The 21,560-nt window shown below is 34.4% G+C and overlaps 2 protein-coding genes across 3 annotated transcripts; one reads left to right on the top strand and one right to left on the bottom strand.

Annotated features, from left to right (window-relative positions):
* The first annotated feature begins 11,864 nt into the window (after window positions 1–11,864).
* Window positions 11,865–15,170, top strand: LOC110929982 (protein YELLOW LEAF 1, choloroplastic). Of its 2 annotated transcripts, XR_002587569.2 has the most exons (6): window positions 11,885–12,039; window positions 13,438–13,500; window positions 13,617–13,750; window positions 14,531–14,606; window positions 14,725–14,982; window positions 15,059–15,170. XR_002587569.2 is itself a non-coding variant. In XM_022173180.2 (5 exons), exons 2-5 carry the CDS (start codon window positions 13,452–13,454, stop codon window positions 14,913–14,915), a joined length of 450 nt encoding a protein of 149 aa, XP_022028872.1. In that variant the 5' UTR covers window positions 11,865–12,039; window positions 13,438–13,451; the 3' UTR covers window positions 14,916–15,151. The 2 variants fall into 2 exon arrangements, 1 of the variants encoding a protein (XP_022028872.1); XM_022173180.2 differs by having other exon boundaries at window positions 11,865–12,039; window positions 14,725–15,151.
* A 1,834-nt stretch (window positions 15,171–17,004) lies between these two features.
* LOC110929983 (heat shock cognate protein 80) lies at window positions 17,005–20,580 on the bottom strand. The gene is made up of 3 exons (XM_022173181.2): window positions 20,266–20,580; window positions 19,097–19,238; window positions 17,005–18,998 (listed from the first exon to the last, which is right to left on the bottom strand). The coding sequence occupies exons 1-3, from the start codon at window positions 20,386–20,388 to the stop codon at window positions 17,170–17,172; spliced, it is 2,094 nt and encodes a 697-aa protein (XP_022028873.1). The 5' UTR covers window positions 20,389–20,580; the 3' UTR covers window positions 17,005–17,169.
* Window positions 20,581–21,560: the final 980 nt, after the last annotated feature.

Here is a 21,560-nt window from a genome sequence, read left to right as displayed (position 1 = left end):
CCACATAAAACAAAAAAATAAAAAAAATAAAGTTGTTGTGTAACAAAAACGCTATCAACACATATTTAGTTATGGTTGACCAAGATAATAAAAACATTTTTTTAGGGTTGGTTAAAACCGAACCGCTTTAACGCATAAACATAATCCACTCGTTCAAAATAACTTTAACTAGTATTAAGCACCCCCCGCGTTGCGGCGGGGGTGAGCATTAATGCCACACTACCGCCATCGACCACCGACACTGAAGTTGCGGCGTGTTAATGCGAAGAAATTAAACCTAAACGTAAAACATAGAATAAAATAACTAAGTTGATCTAGGACTCGTGCGTTACGATGAACCCGCATCTATTTTTTCCCGTTTGACAAGCTCATCGTAATCTATATATAATATATATCATTACCACTATACAAACTATAATGCATACATTACAACAACCATTGCATCAATATGTTGCAAATTATATTTATACAAGATTTTGGCTAAATTAATTAGATTATTATAAATAATAATAATTTACAAATAAAACAACACAACTTTGAATGGATCAAACTAATTGAATACGGTAAGATAATGAAACCACTATTTGATTAGGTTACAACCACTTAAGCACAATTTACAACCATACATGCACACAAAACATATTGAATTTGGTAAGGTAATGAAACTATTATTTGATCAAGGTACAACTACTTAAGCATAAATTACAATCAAACATGCATACATGATAAGGTAATGAAACTATTATTTGATTAAGGTACAACTATTTAAACACAAATTACAATCAAAGATACATACAAATGTTTCAAAATAATAGTATATAAATATTATATAAGCTTTCGTGTAGTATTATATATCTATAATCCTTAATATCTATCTATTATACTAAATGAATTCTCTTAGGCCACAAGGCCTATTCTTAGCCAATCATTTTGATGATGTGGACACTCTCTTTGTGTAGAGAATTCTCTTTGAGCGCCAAACCTCTATTCTCCTTTATCTCATTCGTCCGCTCTTTTTTATCAAAGAGTGATTGATACGTTTCATCATCAATAAATTCACCAGACTTTCCATTCTGTTTAATCTCTTTCTTTTCAATCTTATTACAAATCACAAACCCTAAATCTAAGACAATCCTTGCACTTTGACGATTCATCTTCTACCGCTTTCATCTTCAATATCTTCATCGCAAACAAGAAGGTCAGATCTGCCACTTTTGTATTCGTGATTTTTCATCTCTAATCTGTATGCTTTCTTTATCAATTAGGGTTTTTCGAAAACCCAGATTCAAGAAAAAAAATCAATTTCATCTTTTTCCTGATTATACTCAATCATTGAAGACGTGATTATGATTCGGGTATTCAATTTGATTAACCATGTGTTCAACCCGTTTGAGTTTATCCCGATTTGATTTACCATATGCTCAACCATCTTTGAGTTTATCCCGATTTGATTAACCCTGTGCTCAATCTGAATTGAGTTTATCCCGTTTTGATTAACCATGTATTCTTCTTATTTGATTATGTTTTCGTCTGCTATTGGGCTTTTGTGATGCATCAAATTTGTTGATTCAAAATAGGGCACGTGTAACTTTTGTTCTCTGATTTGTAATTGATATTGCTGGACAAGCTTGCACACCTTCTGAAATTACGGTTCTGAAATTAGTGTTAATTTATGTTTTTTCATTTATTCAATTTGTGAAGAATGATATTAGGGCATCAATTTCATGGCAATTACGTGAACATGCTGTAACTATTAAGTCTTGGTAAACAAAGTCAAGGTTTGATTTTGAGTGAATTATGTGTCTCATATTATTGTTTTGTGGATTACTAATATGATGTTATAGATTACAATAATTTATTTGTCTTATCTTTCAAAAATCCAATTCTTGATATTTATTGTATAGATACAAACCTGGATTGTATTTTATTTCTTTACGAGTTCATATTGAGGTATAGGGTTCAGTTTCTTTTAAATCGCATATAGTATCTGATTTCTAACTTTGTGTTTGTTGTTCATTGAACTGTTATTCCAAGATTTCTACAGCAAACAATCGACTGATTCAAGCGTGGGAACGCGGATGATGATAGGTTAATTTTTATGGTCATCATTTTTTCTCATGACTTCTATTGCATTTCAGCATGCTGCTTATATGGAACAGTTACCTCTCTGAAAGTTGAAGCACTGATGTCATCGCACCATCAAAGTTGTCGATTTGAAGGCCATCGCTCTCTTGGCTCATGAAATCAAGGTATGTCAATTATTGTATGGTGTGTTCCCATTTTTTGGTCAATTATCTTCTCCATCATTTTTTTTGTTCAGATTGGGGTTTTTTTAAAGTGACATGAATGCGATGGGGACAGAGGGTTTTGGTAAATCTTGTGACTAGGAATGTTCATACGTGTTGTTCGATGAAATGCCTGAAGAACATTTTTAATATTTACCATTGTGCTACACTGATATGGGTTGGTTTTTGATATTTAACATTGATGTGTTCGTTGTTAACGGGTTTTACATTTGATCGGATATACTTTTGTTATGTGTTATTATTTTCTTTGACATGGTGTTTTGTTAATTTGACTGAATATATTATAACTTGAGCTTTAAAACACTCTTTCTTTCTAATTTGTTGAAACTATGTTAATAAATAGTTAATGCGTTAGTTATAGTAACCATGTACAATATTATTACGATAATGCAAATCTTTGACATCGGCTCTTGGCAACTTTCAACCTGATTGACCATTTTCAAATAGTTTACTACCAAATTTCAAGGTTTCATAACTTTATTTAAGTTTCTTACATTTGTGTTATATACTAGGGTGCAAGAATAGTTGATACGAAGGCTGAGCGATACATGCGGGTTTGTTGTGTGATATCTTTGTCAATTCATTTTGTATATGTTCCGCAAAACTATTGCGGATTTACTGTTTCAAACCATTATCTTTAATGCCTAATGTTTTTGCATTCACAGTGGTCGGTTTCCGTTTACTCCCGTGAATCTGCGATACCTAATCTGCTATTCTTCCCACATACTGGCGCACTTCGGCGACTCTCTGCCGTCCAGCATAGAGGTAACTTCTCATTTGTTTAGCTGCTTTATTTATTGTACTGTTTGGTTCTATATTGGTGTGACCTATGCATAGTGTTGTTTAGGTCCCTCGACGGTGCAATAACCAGACCCACATAGATAACAGTATGTATGTATCGATGGGCAATGGCCATTCTTTATTTTGGTAATTTCACTGATGAAGTGTCTATTTTCATGATTTTTCTTATCAATACTTTTTACGTTACGAAAAACATGTACCAGGTAACAAATTAAAAACACGTATATATGTCACCAATAAGCAAACATTATTGAGTATTGACCCACAAATGACTCAGTTTAACGCAGAGGGTTGGGTTTCTAAATAAATGAACAACCAAATATAATGTTTTCAAACTTTTTTATAGTAACTGGGCAAAGCACGACTAGAAAATCATTACCATAGTTCAAAAGATGTGATAAGCGTGCAGAGGAGCATAGCATTTGTGAAGTTGTTTGTCTTACCGACCGACGCCAACTGTTTAACAAATAAAAATAAATCCATCGTCGATTGATACATTAACTGGAAAAGTGGAATCTAGAGTGCAAATGTTGTCTGGTATGTTAAAAAACACCATTCTTCTTAGTTGAGATTGAAAATGTGGAAGAATCCAAAGTTCATGTTTTTCATCGGCAACAGAGCTACATTTTGTAAGTCCCTACTCCTAATATTCAGTTTTGTGTTTGAGTGTTTATTTTAAAAAAATAATTTATGTAACTTTTTACACCATGTTTAATTTTGTACGACACTTTAACTTATATAAATTTCTTGCAGGTAATTTATGACTTTTGGGGTTTTTGACTGTAATTTTAGCTTTGACTTGTGGTTTTGGTGCTCAATTTTTGTTGGAGGATATGCATTTGTACGATTAATCCAGTTTGTAATATGGGTTTGCAAAAGGTTGTTTTGAATCAAGGGCATGGCTAAGTAGACAAGAAATCATTGATGGTGGCTGGAACAGAGCAAGGATTACTTCAAACCGGCCCGACTACGCCCCAAAACCACCACCAGCAGTAGCAGCTTATCTGTGATCAGCTATTCGTCGGGGCTGAACAATGAAAAATTATTTGATTTAGACTAACACGTAACTTAGTGACCTGGTGACTTCTTAAATAACTGCTCTTGGTGAATAAAAAATTGGATACTAATAGGTGGTCAAAAGTGTTTTCTTTATTTTTATTTTATGGCTACAAAATATAAAATTTGATAGTGAACTGGTGACTTTTTTAACAATTGGAACTGGTGAATTTTTTTAAAAATTGGATACTAACAGGTGGTCAAAAGTTTTTTCTTATACTATCATACGCCTTATTGCAGCTATCGACTTATAGCCACCATCTTCGGCAAAACAAGAAGTGTGCCTATCTTCCGTCGTTAAAGGTTTTTAAAAATCTTCATTCGAGAAACTAAGCAAATGTATTGAAGATCCGATCCAATTCCTATGATAAATGGACGTTGGAAAACCATCGGCAGAAGAGAGAGTTGAGATGGTGTTGATGTAGACGACTAAGAGTCACAAGGTGCAGTCACCCACTGTCTCGCCGAACGCTGGTTCACTTCCACTGCCATGACCACAACCTTCGTTCCCACATTAACTTTAGTATACATCAGAGGTATTTGATTATTTTAATTATTATTATTATTTTTTTGCAATTGACATCAGTTTGTTTTAAAGTATATGTTTTCTATGCTTCGATTTTGTTGATTATTGGTTCTTAATGGTAAGAATGTTATACCTTTTTAACATTTGACACTTGACGATTCAGTTACCGATCAATTATTGTGTGTGTCATTGAGTGTGGCAGGTTTATGTTTATGTACTTAGGGTGTTTGATAAAATGCTTATGTGGGTTCTACTAGACAAGTTCATCATTGTTTGGATTTAAATTAGTATCATCAGCAACAAAAGGTCACAATCTTGATTTTACGACTTTTCAATGTTCTTAATCGCTAATCGTTATGTTTAGTTAAATTGTATACGCGATTTTTTTAATTGAACGTTTCATCGACCTGTTGTTTCAGAGTGTAAAAACGAACGTTAGCTCCGGTGTTAATCTGATTACTAAGGAGGAATAAGTTGAGAAGATCTCATCAATTTCAGTAGCAGTTGACGTAGATCAGTCAATTATAGATGTAATTCGAATCGTCTGGTAAGATCTCTTTTGTAGCCTTTTTTGTTCAGCGTACATGGCATTATTTGTCTTTCTAATGATATGATGAATAAGATCTAAATTAGTGGACTTTGAAACCGATTATTCTGATTACTGTTTTGTTGACTTAAATTTTGTATTTGATGGGGATTAGGGTTTGTTTTGATGATATTTGAATTGTTGTTGTGCACTCGCCAATATCGCTTATACATACACTTAACTATATTTCAGCATAAAACATTTAATTTATTTGTTTCAAATTTATATGGATTACATAACAAGTATGAAAGCCACAACAGACATGTATACATACATCTATATGTTTATTATAGATATATGGAAGACCAGTTAAATATGATTGAAACTTTTAAGATCAAAAAAGGAAAATATGATCATCATGATGATTTTTAGTCACTATCAAAATTTTATACACACATATAGAGCCCTGGACTTCAAATATGGTTATTACAACCTCGATTACACATTTGAGCCTTGAAGGATGTTTTGATAAACAAAGGGGGTACTTAATTTGTTGTTTTGGGTGGGATTCCAGGACAGCTGAATCCTTGGAAACTTATGCCAGAATCGTGTGTCGATGTGTGATGAGAACCCCTGAAGAGCTGCTCTGCCATGGTTGAGGTTGTCGTAGAACTCGAGAAAACACCGAGATAACAGGTGAATTTCACACTACTTATACAATACAAGTAAGATGAAGCTCATCTGATGATCAATTTGGACCTACTTTTACAAACCACAATTGCAAATTTTTGGTTAAAGAGGTTGAAACTTCCAAAGTGACTTTTCTAATGCATAAAACCTTATAATAGTTTTTTTTAAAATAATATAAACTTTACTCAACATATACAACAAAATATCTGTTTGTAAAAAAACATAAAAATGTTGGACAAAAGGTCTTCAGGTCAACCTGAGATGACATGTTTTATGTTTAGATTTAGGGTTCCCGTCACTCCTAATTTGCAACCTCTATAATTTCGTGGTTGGGTCTATGATATCTTTTGGACTGAGAAACCTATTTTTGGTGGAGCAGCAGGATTGATGGGAAATAGTGGAGGCGTTTCCAACACTGCAGGGAAGTTGGCACACATGACCATTGGTTCAGGTAAGCTAGACACCAGACTCATGTGACTAAGATCTGTCACTACTCTTTATACACACATTGGCCTGGACCTTATTATTTTTTTTTAATTTTCGGCTTGGTTTATATTATTTGGTTATTTTCAGTACTAGACCGAGAACGGACCCGAAATCGAAAAGGGTACTTTCAGAACCAAGGACCTGCTTATATGAATTATGAATGTTGTCGGTTTCGGTTAATTCTTGGTCCGGTTCTCGGGTCTTTTCGGGTCGACCTGTATCATGCTCGCCTCTATTTATGCAGTTTGTTTTTGGTGTTGAATTAATAATGATTAACTTACGTTTTTATATATATGAAGTTCCATCATCTATAGTCCTTTGAGTTGTCTCTGCCTATATAATGGTATTTGTTAATTATTTTATCATTTGTTTTCTTTCGATAGGATTTTGTTAATAGGCATTTTAACTATAATTATTTCCACCCCGAGAATGCATGTGTTTTGCCAACATTGATGAGGAGGTTTCATGATGCCAGAGTTTCAGGAGATAAGGAAGTGATGGTGTGGGGTCCAGGGTCGCCGATGCGTGAGTTCCTGCACATCGATGATCTGGCTTATTTAGTGCCGTTATTGTTGGAAAAATATTCAGATCTGCCGTCGTAATCTAATATATTCTGTTGTCTTTTACCATGTATAAAATCATAATATTTAATGTCAGCGATATTAATAGCGATATTAATGAAGAAATTTTGTTTATCAAACCGCGAAGCTCGCGGGTTCTTAAGCTAGCATGTTTCCCGCCCTCCCAACCAAAAACATCTTTTTTTTTTTTTTATACATTGTCTTTCATTTCTAGCGGTTTCACACTAGGTTGATGCCTCAGTTACGAGCTAATTATTATAAGGCATATTTTTGAAGTCTAGAATAATAACAATCGATCGTAACTCTAACTAATGTATATATTTAGGATTTAGAGTTAACGATTTCCATAGTTTGTGTTTAATTTTATTTTAGTGTGTTCAAAGTTTGATTTTAAGCATAGTTTGTTTTTAAATATATTGTTTTATATCTTAGGGTTCATGTTTATGCATACGAGGATATATGATGACTTACTATTGATGACTTAATTTTTTTTAAAACTTGATACAGTATCATATTTATCCGATAATAAAGTATAATAAAATTTATGAGTTCTTATAATATTTATTATATTTATACTAGATCAAATAGCAGCCAAAATTTGGGATGGTATGTATAGTTGGGATTGTTTCTTTTTTCTAAGGTGTATACCATACTATATATACAAATGGGCAAATATAGCACCTAAACTCAATTATTAAACTGTTAGTCTAAGAGGGTGTTTGAGATTATGTTTTGAACTGATTATTTGATTATTGCGTTTGTAAAACATAAATAATCTAAAAAAGTGTTTGGATGAAAAAGTGATTATCTGCCTCCAAAACGCGGTTTTGGAGAAGCATGTACCTACATGCTATTTTGAAAACGCAACACCAAACACCCACTAAAACGGTTTGCCAAGTTGTGTTTCCATGTGTTTTCACAGCAACGTGCCAAGATGTGCTCAATGGTCTTAAAATATCATGCTTACCAAATCATAGGTTAGTCCTTAAAGTTGGTGTTCCAGTAATGTTATTACGAAATATTGATCAACGGAATGGATTGTGCAACGGTACAAGGCTACAAGTAAAAAAGCTGCACAACCGTGTAATAGAAGCCGAGATAATATCTGGTGCAAATATGGATAGTTGCACATATATACCTCGATTAAACTTGATACCTTCTGATAAAAAGATTCCTTTTGCTTTTCAAAGGAGACAATTTTCGCTGGCAGTATATTTTGCAATGACGATCAACAAAAGTCAAGGTTAGTCTCTTTCAAGAGTTGGTTTGTACCTCAAACAACCTGTCTTCTCTCATGGTCAATTGTATGTTCCCTTATCAAGGGTGAAAACAAGAAATGGGGTCAAAATACTCATACTTGACAACAACGGAAAACCTACAGATAAAACAACTAATGTGGTGTATAAAGAGATTTTCAACGAATTGTGATATCTGCATATTGATGGTTAATAAAAAGTTTTTACATGATCCGTTTCAAGACGTGTATATATTAATAACATTTTATGTAAACAACGATGATGAAGCGATATTATCTTTAATCAACCCGTGTAATACACGGGATCTTAGGCTAGTTATACAAAATAACAAAACACATTCCAATAGTTGAGGGCCAATCAAGCCAAATCACCATTTGTTAACAAAAAAAAAAAGGAAAAAAAAAACATCCCAATGGTATGGGGCCACATGATCCAAGAAGAGCAAATCATTGTTCACGTTTGCTTTTGTTATAGTAAAGAATGTGTGATTAAACCATAACGTCTCTATATTGTATTTTATTGGTTTTATATATATATATATATATATATATATATATATATATATATATTGTATAAGGTGTCTAAGATAATTTGCTTTGTTTTGATGAATGGTTGTGTGAATGTCTATAACCCATATCTCATGTGTCAAACATAAGTAGCTAAGTATGTACCAGATGAAAATTTTGTTTTATCTGATGTTGATTTCTTAACCTTTGCTACGTCCTACACTTCATCAAACTGGGCATTCCAATATATGATTATTCAATTTGTTTTATTCTTGTTTTTAAAATTTACCATGCTTAAAATTTGGTGTGTGTGCTTGATTACCTTTATATTTGTGTTTTGGTATTGATTATATTTGTGCAATTTCCCAAAGTTTATTCATGAGGGATAATTCCCTTTGCATACTTGTAAAACCATATTAATAATTGCAACAAGACATCAACAAAACTTAGCACAATCATTCCTAAAACATAATGTTTTAGAAGACACTTTACAAGGTTAGATGAATCGTCCATTAAACTATAACCCAGATTTTAGCAGCAAGCCTTCACGGTTTAATCATGGCCGCCAGCGAGATTGGACAAACTATTAAACGATTTTCCAGCACTAGTCATATTGTGGTTAGCGTTGCTATAAGTTCTATGATGGCGGCACCGAAAAGATCCTACGTGGGTGGTTGGAGAACAAAGACAATTGATCTTTCCCTCAGAAGGGACCCTAATCATGCCACCACTCTCATTCGTGGCCAAATGTCGTAATTTGACAAAACCAACACCCTGACGCTGCGATTGTTGATCAAGATTTATAGACATCTTGGTTTCTTCCATTGTTGATTTTGAATGTTCCGGCTTTGGTCGCTCTAGCTTTGCTTCCATTTAATCTGCTCTCTGCTCGATCGTCACAACATTTGATGTGTTAGAAATGTAATCAATCATATGCAAATAATATATAATGTCGAAAACAGAAAACAATTGTTGTTCTTTGAATCATCAAGCATTTCATGGAACATGGTTTGGAACAATTAATTTGTAAGAAACTTTTGTTTTATGCAAGGAATTACCTGAAAAGAACCTTGTTATAAACGCTTTAGAATTTGGTGAGGCTTGTGTGTAAATTATATATATATATATATATATATATATATATATATATATATATATATAGAGAGAGAGAGAGAGAGAGAGTTGAAATTTATGTGAATGAATGGAGAAAATATAGTTGTGTTTCTAAGAATATCAAGGCATACTAAATTTGTCAATGAATTTAATGGTCAGTTATCACCGTATATGGAGCCAAGATATAGTTACATTGTGTCTAACAAAAACAAATTATAATGGTTCAACTGTTGAATCCATAATTTTATCATATGCGTACCAGTTGTATCAATAGATTGAATGGATATATTCAAATCAGTTGTTAGTTCATTAGGCCATCTCCTATTCACTTCACACTGATAGTCTGATACATCATCAGTCATCACCCTACTTTCCTTCAGTAACACCTACTATGATTTCAACCATTTTATGCCCTATTAAAATATTACTAAAATTTGAAAAAAAATAAAAATAAAAAAAGGATATATCTCATTGGTTGACACATTCTCCACGTCAGTTTTGAAACCTACACGGGTGCCCCTTCCCCGCCCTAACTCCGGTGTTACCCGCCCTCATTGCCACATGGCATGGGAGCGTTGCTCCATAGGAGATGGCCTTATTAGAGCATTCACAATCACTTCACCAAATTTGTGAGTGAAGTTTTCATATTATAAAAAGTGAGAAAAAATGTTACTTTTCATCTGTATATTTGAGTAGGACATTGTTTATCCTTTATAATTTTTTAATATATTTTGAAATTGGTTGTCAGTGGAGGAGAGATAAAATATAACGATAGAAGTATAAAAAAATTATTTAATTGAATGGAAAGAGAAAATGTATTAATTTTAGCATAATTATAAGACAGCAATGATGAAATAGATTTGAATGCTCTCCAACTACTATAAATAAAATAGGTTAGACAAATCCGAAACATCCAAAGTTTATTCATATACTCATCACTATCTATGTGTTTTCTATATTTGACTAAAGATCAAATACATATACCTTTAACGTATAAAACGTACAAACTGAAAGTTTTGCTGAAAAAATGCGGTGACATTTTCATAGTTATCTAAATTACTCTACAAATGATCTTGTAGGGTAATTTTGATATTATAGGGTAATTTTGTAAAACTATCTTGTAGGGTAATTTTGATACTTGTACAATAATTTTGATCTTTGTAGGATAATTTTAAAAAGTATCATAATTACTCTATAAATGATCTTATAAGTTTCATGCCTTTCATACGTTTTATACGATAAGACACTTTGTACGTTATCTTAACTCTTATACAGTTACTATAACCACTATAACTGTGTATGTAATATGTAAATTCATATTAACTCCTATATGAACTTAATATTATGGGTGTGTTCATTTAAAAAAATAAAATGAAATTCAGATAAAATAGTCAATTCTGTGAGAGGAATACATCTAAATTCCAAATCAAATTTCAATTCCTTTTGTAAATTTTATTTACATTCCACACACGCTACCTAAAAAACTTTGGCGAATTGGAAATAAATAATCCCACCTAAGTCAATTTGGCCGATAATAATCTCAAGTTAGTTATTGGCCGATAATTATCCGAATTGGTCAATTTTTTTTTTTTTTTTTTTGTAAAATAGTCCGCCATTAAAATAGCTTAACGGAGTTAAGTTCTTTTTCCTAATTACAAACCGATATTTCAGGGCTTTTGATCAGAACGAGGATACGAGTCGATTGATGTAATACTTACCTCGAAATATTGCCCCAACCCATGAAAACGGTGCTTCAATTCGGGTGTTTAAACTTCCAATTAACAAAAATCAAACCATTTCGAGCACAATTTCGAGATAAGTTTTACATCAATCGACTCGTATCCTCGTTCTGATCAAAAACCCTAAAACATCGGTTTGTAATTCGGGAGAAAAAACTTAACTCCGTTAATCTATTTTAACGGCGGACTATTTATTAAAAAAAATGAATAGTTCGGATTATTATCGGACAATAACTAACTTGGAATTATTATCTACCAAATTAAGTTAGGTGTAATTATTAATTTTCAATTTTCCAAAAACTTTTGAAATTTTTAACGCATAAATCGATATCTTGTAGAAGATTAGCAGCCTCTTCTCTCTTCTCCAATCCTACGTGGACGGGGTTTCCATATCTTAGCCGGTCGGCGACGTGAATAACACCGCCGGAAATTTTCTTATCAATTCAATAAAAGGTACAATCACTCTTCGTTTAGGGTTTCAATTTGCCGTCATCATATCACAGTTACGTAGTAGTTATTGTCCATGCTTGTTGAAATAGAATGAAATCATTGTTAAATTCAAGAAAAGAAATCAGATTAGATAAGTTTATGGAGTTCTACATGTCATTGTTTTTACGGATTGGTCTGCAGTTTGTATAATTTGTAAGAATGTGAAATTGGGAAATTTGGAGAATTGAAACCCTAAAACTATAGGATTACAAGTATGGTTACACTAATTTCATATAATTTAATCTCTTTTTTGTTTATTTACTTTCTTCATGTATCTCTAGTTGGCGGTTGTTGCACAATGTTATGTATGAGTTTTAGGGCTGCATACGAACAAAACGTTCGGCGAACCCTTCATGAACCACAAACGAACACGAACACGAAATTCTGTTTGTATAGTTAAATGAACGAACATGAACAGAGGTCGTGTCCGTTTATTTATGTTCGTGAACATTCTGTAACGTGTTTGTGTTCGATAGTTCATTAGCGTTTTTAGTTTTTATATTTGATTTAAATACTTCAAAATTCTGACAAATAATAAGTGTTAATGTATTATATATTCTGTTCATGAACGCTTGTTTGTGTTCATGAACATTAATTTGTGCTCATTTGTGTTCAGTGTTTGTTTTTGTTTGTTGCCTACTGTGTTTAAAAAAGCGCGCTTAAAGCGAGCTTTAAGCGTGAAGCGCTGGAAACATCGCTTTTTTTGGTCTGAAGCGTTACATTACGTGAAGCGCTGTGAAGCGAGCTTTAAGCGCGAAGCGATGATGGTTTGAAGCGACGCTTCAGCCCAATCAGGTCACATTTGGTCCATTTTTTAAGCCCAACAGTCTTTAAATAGGGTTAAATGAGGCCTGTTTCTTTACCCTAAGTGTGTTTCGACTTTAATTTATGTTTTAACTATGTTTTTTATGTGTTAAGTGTGTTTTTTAATTATGTTTTTGTGTTTGTTATTGATTAACAAGTAGAATAGGTCATATATATATATATATATATATATATATATATATATATATATATTTTAATTTTGAGCGCTTCGTATACGTGAAGCTCTCGCTTCGCGCTTGAAGCTTCGCTTAAAGCTTTTGGAACCAAAACGCTTCGGAGCGCTTCGCGCTTTTTTAAACCTAGGTTGCCTAAAATTAACAAACAAACACGAACAAGTTCATTTCCTTAACAAACGAACACAAACATAAAATCTCGTTCGGTAAGTGTTCATGAACAGTTCATGAACACATATATTTTTTAACAAAAGAACATGAACAAGGTCTTGTTCATGTTCATTCGGTTCGTTTGCAGCCCTAATGAGTTCCATATGATTCCAGGTTATAAAAGGTTTATGGCCTAATGTGAAAAATGTTTCAGGTCAGTATCTCAAGATGTTCTCATTGAGTGCAAGTGTGGTTCCTAGCTCCACCTCCCAACTAGGTATGAAGATTGTTTTGCTAAATTACGTCAGGATACTGACAATTTATTATTTGATATCAGATGGTTAGTTATATAACTGACTTTAGGGTTGTTCAATGTTAAAATTTGCTTGACAGTTAGGTCAGAAGTACCAAAAGTTGGTCTTTGTTCATTGCCACTCAGGCCACTTACCACACAACCTGCAACACTTGGAGGACGCATTCAGATTTCGCCAATGAAATCTGCTGCTTTTATCTGTGCTGCAGCTTTGGTTAGTTCAGTTTCATCACGTGTCACGTGTTCATATTTTGTTTTTTTTTTTTTTTTTATATTTAGCCTTATGAGTTTTGAAGCATTAGTGTAGAAAGTTTGAAAGTATTGCACTTTATTGTCTTCTTACTTTATTACCGTGAATACTATCACATACCCTAGCGAAAAGTTTCCCGATCCACATACCAAATTCAGGGGTGTTACAGTCCATTCATCCCGATTTACGACAATTCTGGGATGAAGTGCTAACTATGGTTTCTGGGAACGACAAACCAATCTGGCCGAGTTGGGTGGATGGGCCGGCTGTTACAGGTTTGGCATTTTAATAGTTCAGTTTTGGCGGTTTAAACCGACTAAAGTTTTAAATTCTTTTCAAAACATTAATTCGTAGTAAAAGTTTAAAAATGATAAAAGATGGTTCATGATAATATACATAACTACATTTTCTGAAAAAAAAAAAGTAATAGGAGGTAAACGGCCTGCTTTGAGTTCCAAACCAATTCGTTAAACTTGAAAACCAGCAAAACCAGACTGTTTGGATCTCACCCAGTCACCCTGTCCGAAACAGCAGACTTTCTTCGGTTTGGGTGGTTATGTCGGTTTCAAATGGTTTATGAACAGCCCTACTACCAATTTATGTAATAGACTAAGATTAATGCTATCAGGAAGTTCAAGTAATTATATTGTATCATTTAAGAGATATTATGATAATCTAATATATAGAGCAGAATTAGGTTTGAGAAAAGTTTATGAAGAAATTCCTGCATTTTCATGTATGCAGAATGCCAGGATGGGTGCAGAGCAGACTCAAACGGTCACACGTCAGTCATCAACAATCACCATTGCTCCTGTTCAAGGTATTCCTGTTTCTTTTTATATGAAAGTTTATAATAAAAGATTTGGAAATTGAGGCTGTGTGTAATATAAAACCATATGTGTTTAAAACTTTTTTTTTAACAATTAACTGGAAAACAGGGAAAGAGAAGTCTCCAGACCTTGATGATGGAGGTACTGGACTACCACCACGTGATGATGATGGAGGCGGCGGTGGTGGTGGTGGTGGAGGTGGGTGGTCATCTGGCGGGTTCTTCTTTTTCGGGTTTCTTGCATTTCTAGGGTTTTTGAATGATCAAGATAAAGAGGGGACATACAGGGATGACAGGTGAACTAATGACAGATTCTTTCAGGATAATTGAGGATGAAACTAGTATCCGGTGGTTGTTAAAACAAAAGGTAGGTTAAAACTGTGGTAATTCTGTTTTGAAGTTCAAGGAACCTAGTGATAAATTTGAATATTTTACCTTTGCAGTTTTGGACTGGCATTATGTTCTGTTTGGTTGGTTGTAATAAAAGTTAAACATGGAGGGAGTATTTTAATGATAATCTTGTTATTACGTTACTTGCTCTTTCCCTTTTGTTGATTGGGCTTCAGTCATGCTATGTTTATATATTGGTTTCAATCCATACCTTTTGAAATTATAGGTTTGGTTCTTTTTGTTTGCTGGAATAGTGGTGCACAAAAAACCTGAATCCGGACCCGGACCCGAAAATAAAACCCGGAACCGGGTATTATAAAACCCAGGTTTTTTTATACCCGAATCCGACCCTACCCATAGGGTAGGGGTTGGGTATGCATTTCTATTATAAAACCCGAACCCGGAACTGCGTTTTTTTTATACGCGTTTTCAACCCGGCTTTTACGAGTACCCGGTTTCCCAATACCCTGTTGAGGTTTTTCGTTTTTTTTTTTTTGTGTTTTTTCGAGTTTTGTACCTTGGTAACGGCAATATAGCCGTTAGTGTATTATGATCATTTGTTTGGTTTACACTGTATCTCTATACCCTATAAAAGGGGTCTTTGATGAGGAACAATAAACGAAGACGATCAAGTTATTCGAAGTTATCTATGTTCATCATCTTATTCGATCCGGTTCAATGATTATTTAGGTGTCATGTATTTCTATGTTTTATGAAATAAAAAGGTTTTACATTTTATATTTATGTGATTTCTCCAAAAAAAAAATGAATAACCGAGGCATACTAACCCTACCCGTGTCCGAAAATAGGGTATTATAATACCCGGGTATTAGAAAACCCGATCCCTACCCGAACCCGAAAATAGGGTATTATAATACCCGGGTATTAGAAAACCCGACCCGAACCCTACCCGGGTATACATTTTTTTATATAAAACCCGGACCCGGACCTGACCCTGGTATTGTCAATACCCGATTTTGTAGAACCTGATCGTATCCGAACCCGGTTCCATACCCGGAACCGGGTATTCAGAAAACCCGACTTGTGCACCACTAACCTGGAACAGCCGATTCCCCTGTCAACCTCGTCTTCTCAGGCGACCAGCACACCTCTCTTCATATTTGACAAGTTCAAAACCCATTCAGTTATTCAAACAAATATTATCTGTTCTTAAACCCAACTTTTTTTCCAATCAAACTCCGTGATTTTCGACCTGCTCACAGCTCAAATATTACTTTGTGGATCAAGTTCCTCCAATTTTTTCATATGGTTATCGCTTCAAGCTGTGCTGTTGATCAATGGTAGTAGTGACGAAACATTTTTTCAATTTGATCTGCTTTGATCAAAGCTATGTCACCAAAATTATTTCTACCTCGTTGGAAGAAGACTAAGGAGTAAGGAAAGAAGATTGGAAAGAAAGGAATGACAGGAGTTTCAGAGGCAGCAAATCTTCGGTCAACATGTTGCTACAAGACTTGATTTCCACTGTGTTCAATTGGTTAATAAAAACCTGACTTGGAGCTGAAATGATCAAGCCTCAAAACTGACTCATCACACGTAGTTCCTGTTTGTTTCTTTTTCTTTTTGTTTCCAGCGCTGGAGTGTTTTCTGCCTCTGTTGGCCTTTTAATAAAAAAGCCGTTCTAAAAAAAACTCAACTGTGTGTTGTTAATGAACAGAATCAACTGAAGATATTTTGCTTTGAAATATATCATTCTTCAGTGAAAATTGGGATGAATTCATTTGGGATTCAGTCTGTTACTATACCACACTCAGATATCAGTAAAACCAAAATAGACTATATGTAAATCACGCCATTAGCACGGATCTAGACGCCGCAGATCTACTTAGTGTGGAATCAAATTAGATCAAATAAGTGCAAAATCAAACTTGACCTGATCAAATTAGTTAACTTGGATGTAACTAACAAAAATCAAAATTAATTAGAAATTTGTGCTATATTAAAACTAAACTAAAATGGTGCGAGTCAAGCCAATGAATGCATGCATAAACCAGATATATGATTAATATTCAAGAGTAGACATGAACCCAACTACCGTGTCTTGATGAAAACATCCCATGGACATATCACAAAAAATCAAAGTCATGAAAAGAAAAACCGTTTCAAACAAGTAACCAACACCATGACTAAAACTAAAAAATTATTAGTCCACCTCCTCCATCTTGCTCTCGGCATCAACTTCAGCATCTTCCAGAGCAGGCACGTCAGCATCCTCATCCGCGTCCTCATCAATGCTCAACCCAAGTTTCAACATCCTGTGAATCCTGTTGCCAAACGTGTTGGGCTCATCAAGGCTGAACCCAGATGTCAGCAATGAGGTCTCAAACAGCAACAGCACAAGATCCTTAACAGACTTGTCGTTTTTGTCAGCATCAGCCCGCTTCCTCAATTCCTCCATGATCGCATTCTCAGGGTTGATCTCCATGGTCTTCTTGCTAGACATGTAACCAGCCATGCTAGAATCCCTTAAAGCCTGGGCCTTCATGATTCTTTCCATGTTAGCGGTCCACCCGTATTCACCGGTAACCAAACAGCAAGGGGAATCTACCACACGGTCTGAAACAACCACCTTTTCAACCTTGTCACCCAGCACATCCTTCATCACCTTGCACAGACCCTCGAATTTCTCCTTCAAAGCTTCCTGCTTTGCCTTCTCATCTTCGGTTTCTTCAAGCTTCAACCCCTCTTTGGTTGCAGAAACCAATTTCTTACCCTCAAACTCCTTCAACTGACCAACTGAATACTCATCAATCGCATCCACCATGTACAACACCTCGTACCCCTTTTTCTTCAGTTTCTCCAAGAAAGGAGAGTTCTCAACTGCCTTCTTGCTCTCACCGGTAATGTAGTAAATGTCGTTTTGACCCTCTTTCATTCTGGTCACGTAGTCCTTCAAGCTGGTCATCTCATCACCGCTCTTGGTGGAATGATATCGTAGCAATTCAGCTAGCTTGGCTTTGTTCTGAGAATCCTCATGGATACCCAACTTAAGGTTCTTGGAGAACGCTTCATAGAACTTGTTGTAATCCTCCTTGTTCTCAGCAATCTCTTGAAATAGCTCAATACACTTCTTGACCAAATTCTTTCGGATCACCTTCAAAATCTTGTTTTGCTGCAACATTTCTCTAGAGATGTTAAGTGGAAGATCCTCAGAATCCACAATACCCTTTACAAAACTCAAGTATTCGGGAATGAGTTCTTCACAGTTATCCATGATAAACACACGACGAACATATAGCTTGATGTTGTTCTGCTTCTTCTTTGTGTCAAAGAGATCGAAAGGAGCCCGTTTGGGGACAAAAAGAATGGCTTTGAATTCAAGTTGACCTTCAACCGAAAAGTGCTTCACGTTCAAGTGTTCTTCCCAGTCGTTGGTTAGACTCTTGTAGAAAGCAGCATATTCTTCTTTGGTGATTTCTTCGGGCTTCCTCATCCAAATGGGCTTTTGTTTGTTTACCAACTCCCATTCATTTGTCACTTCCTTGATCTTCTTCTTTTTCTTCTCTTCGGTCTCCTTCTCTTCATCAACTTCCTCTACTTTCCCTTCCTCTTCTTTCTTCTCCTCCTCGTCTTCGTCATCAGAAATTTCCTTTTCGGTGGTCTTTTCAACCCATAGAGAGATCGGATAGCTAATGAACTCTGAATGTTTCTTGATCAAATCCTTAAGCCTGCGCTCTTCAAGGTACTCTAGCTGATCCTCTTTTAGGTACAGTGTCATTTTGGTCCCTCTGCCAAGGGATTCACCAGATGTATCTCTGGTAACAGTGAAAGACCCGCCAGCTTGCGACTCCCAGACATACTGTTCGTCATCGTTGTGTTTGGTTGTCACCACAACTTTATCAGCAACCAAATAAGCAGAGTAGAAACCAACACCAAATTGTCCGATCATGCTGACATCAGCACCAGCAGTGATGGCTTCCATGAACTCTTTGGTGCCGGATCGAGCAATGGTACCCAAATTGTTCACCAAATCTGAAAGAATTGACAGTTTGGTAATATCAGAACACAGTTCTATATGATAGTAATACTAAATTAGTGATGTATTTGATTAAAAATAGGTTACTACTCACCAGCCTTGGTCATTCCAACTCCACTGTCAACAATGGTCAATGTGTTGTTAGCTTTATCAGGGATAATATGAATGAAAAGCTCAGGCTGTCCATCTAGTTTACTCTTGTCAGTCAAGCTCTCAAAACGGATCTTGTCCAAAGCCTATATTTATTATTAGAGTTAAAAAGATCAATGTCAATGATAATATCAAGTAACGGTCACATCAATGAACATCAACCAAATTATGCAACAAGTAACTTTCAAAGTCCGAAGCACAATCATATAACATATAAGCATATATACACACAAAAGAATGCATGTATCAACCTACTGCCTATAAAATCCTCAAATTAAAAAAAATAACCCTGTGTATGGGCCCTGTTCGGTTCAGCAGAAACAATTTGACGTTTGATCCTTTAATTAAAAATTTAAATAAATTACCTATGCAGTTAATACCGTAAAATATCGGATATCAGTCAAGGACCAATATTTGAGATATAGGTTGTAATTTTAATACAATGCAGAATTTATGTATATATAGCAATTTAACACTAATAATTCAGTGATACATTGGTGATATATCGGTAATATATCAGTCAAATATCGGTTATATATCAATTTTATTGGTCAAATAACGGTGATTTTACCAGGGGACCGATATATCACCGATATTAACCACATACATAGCTGGTTACATATGTATCTATAATTTAAGCCTAAGGTTCTTTTTCATGCTTCTCTTATTTCACCTCTTACTTTTATAGATTCTAAATATCCATTAACAACTAATTAATTCTCCCTATTCAACTCTAGTATCTGTCACAATAATGTAACCCTTAGTTTTATAATTCCTAAATCTTTGTCCCTAGCTATTTTATATTTTCTTAAGTGAACTATTTCTCATGCTTATGTGTACGATGTAAACACATACAAGAACATTTAAAAAGAAACATACACTAGAAAAATCACAGAGAGATATGCCTAATTAAAAACAAAAAAAATACAAATAATACGATACATTGATAAATAATCCTATCATAGCCGTTATAACCAGATCATACAGTCTAAATCCCAATTAACAACAAGTAACCAACTTATAAAACCCTCACATATCAAAATCACAACAAAATCAAAACATAAAAACGATCAACTAATCTAATCAACAAACAAAACCGTAAAATAAACTCACATCAGAAGAGTTGCTAATAAGCTCACGAAGAAAGATCTCCTTGTTGCTGTAAAACGTGTTGATGATGAGACTCAACAGCTGGTTGATCTCTGCTTGAAAGGCAAACGTCTCTGTGTCCGCCATTGATGAAATCACTCAACAGAGAGAAAATTAACAGAGAATGATGAAATTTGAGAGACGTTAGGAGGATTTGAAGGAGGAATGAATGGATCGAGAATGGGGCGGAGTGTGTTTATATAATAATATTCAGTGGGGTTGGGGTTAGGGTTTGGTTATTCTAGATCCTTCTATTGAGAAGGCTTACGACTTTTGATTATTGTTTATTTACAGACGGACCCTCCTATAAACGGACGGTGTTCTAGATCCTTCTATTGTATGTTTACAAAAGGTCCTTCTACTTTGTTTATTTGCATATGGAGCTTCAAAGTATTTTCACTTAAGAATGAGACTTTTGATTGTTTTTACATTTTACAAAACGACCCTTCACTTTGTTTATTTGCACATGAACCTTCAAAGTATGGAGTGTTTTCAGTTACGCCACGTCAAAAAGGGGCTGTTAACGAAGGACGTCAAAGCAAACCTTAATGTTTGGTTGAAAAATAGGTCTAAATTCAATGTGTTGGAGTGGAATAATTGGTGTAACTTTGATAACCCATTGAGACCTTTTGGCATATATTCATTGGGCATTTTGATAGTATGGTGGCAATAAAATTATCATGTTGTTCAAAAAAAAGTTATTAGTTTATCAATAACAGACTTTGAACTTTCGAAGGCTAAATTTGTTTTTTTTTCTAGTGAATGACTCTTGTTTTTCTAAATAAACCATTTTATTTATGATGTTTCACATTACACGTCAAAGATGTGTTGAACAAATGCAAACAAAAGTTTCGGTGTCGCACGATTATAAATGTTTGGATAAAAAAATCCTTAGTACTGCTAAAACCTACTTAGTATCTCCGAAATTGGTTAAGTAAGCAAGATTAACAACTTTTTAATGACATAGTGTGGTGATAAAGTGTATCTCCTCAATAACCCTTTGTGACATATAAGTAGTTATTACTTATTAGCTTGGTCTTTCTCAAAAAAAAAAAAAAGGCAAATATCATAAAAAAATCAACATACTTTCTCATTTTTATCATAAAAGTCCCTTAACATTTTTTTTGCACATGAAAAAACACCATACTTTTTGTTTTGTATCATAAAAGTCCCTCAACAATTTTTTAAACATTAAAGTCCATTCTCATGTTATATTTGAACAATGTTATGACAAAAAAAAATAAAAAAAAAAACTTGGA

Source organism: Helianthus annuus, chromosome 3 (genome assembly GCF_002127325.2).
Source record: "Helianthus annuus cultivar XRQ/B chromosome 3, HanXRQr2.0-SUNRISE, whole genome shotgun sequence".
Classification (NCBI taxonomy): Eukaryota; Viridiplantae; Streptophyta; class Magnoliopsida; order Asterales; family Asteraceae; genus Helianthus; species Helianthus annuus.
The sequence above is the reverse complement of the archived record's forward strand: the minus strand, read 5'-3'. Positions and strand labels throughout refer to the sequence as shown.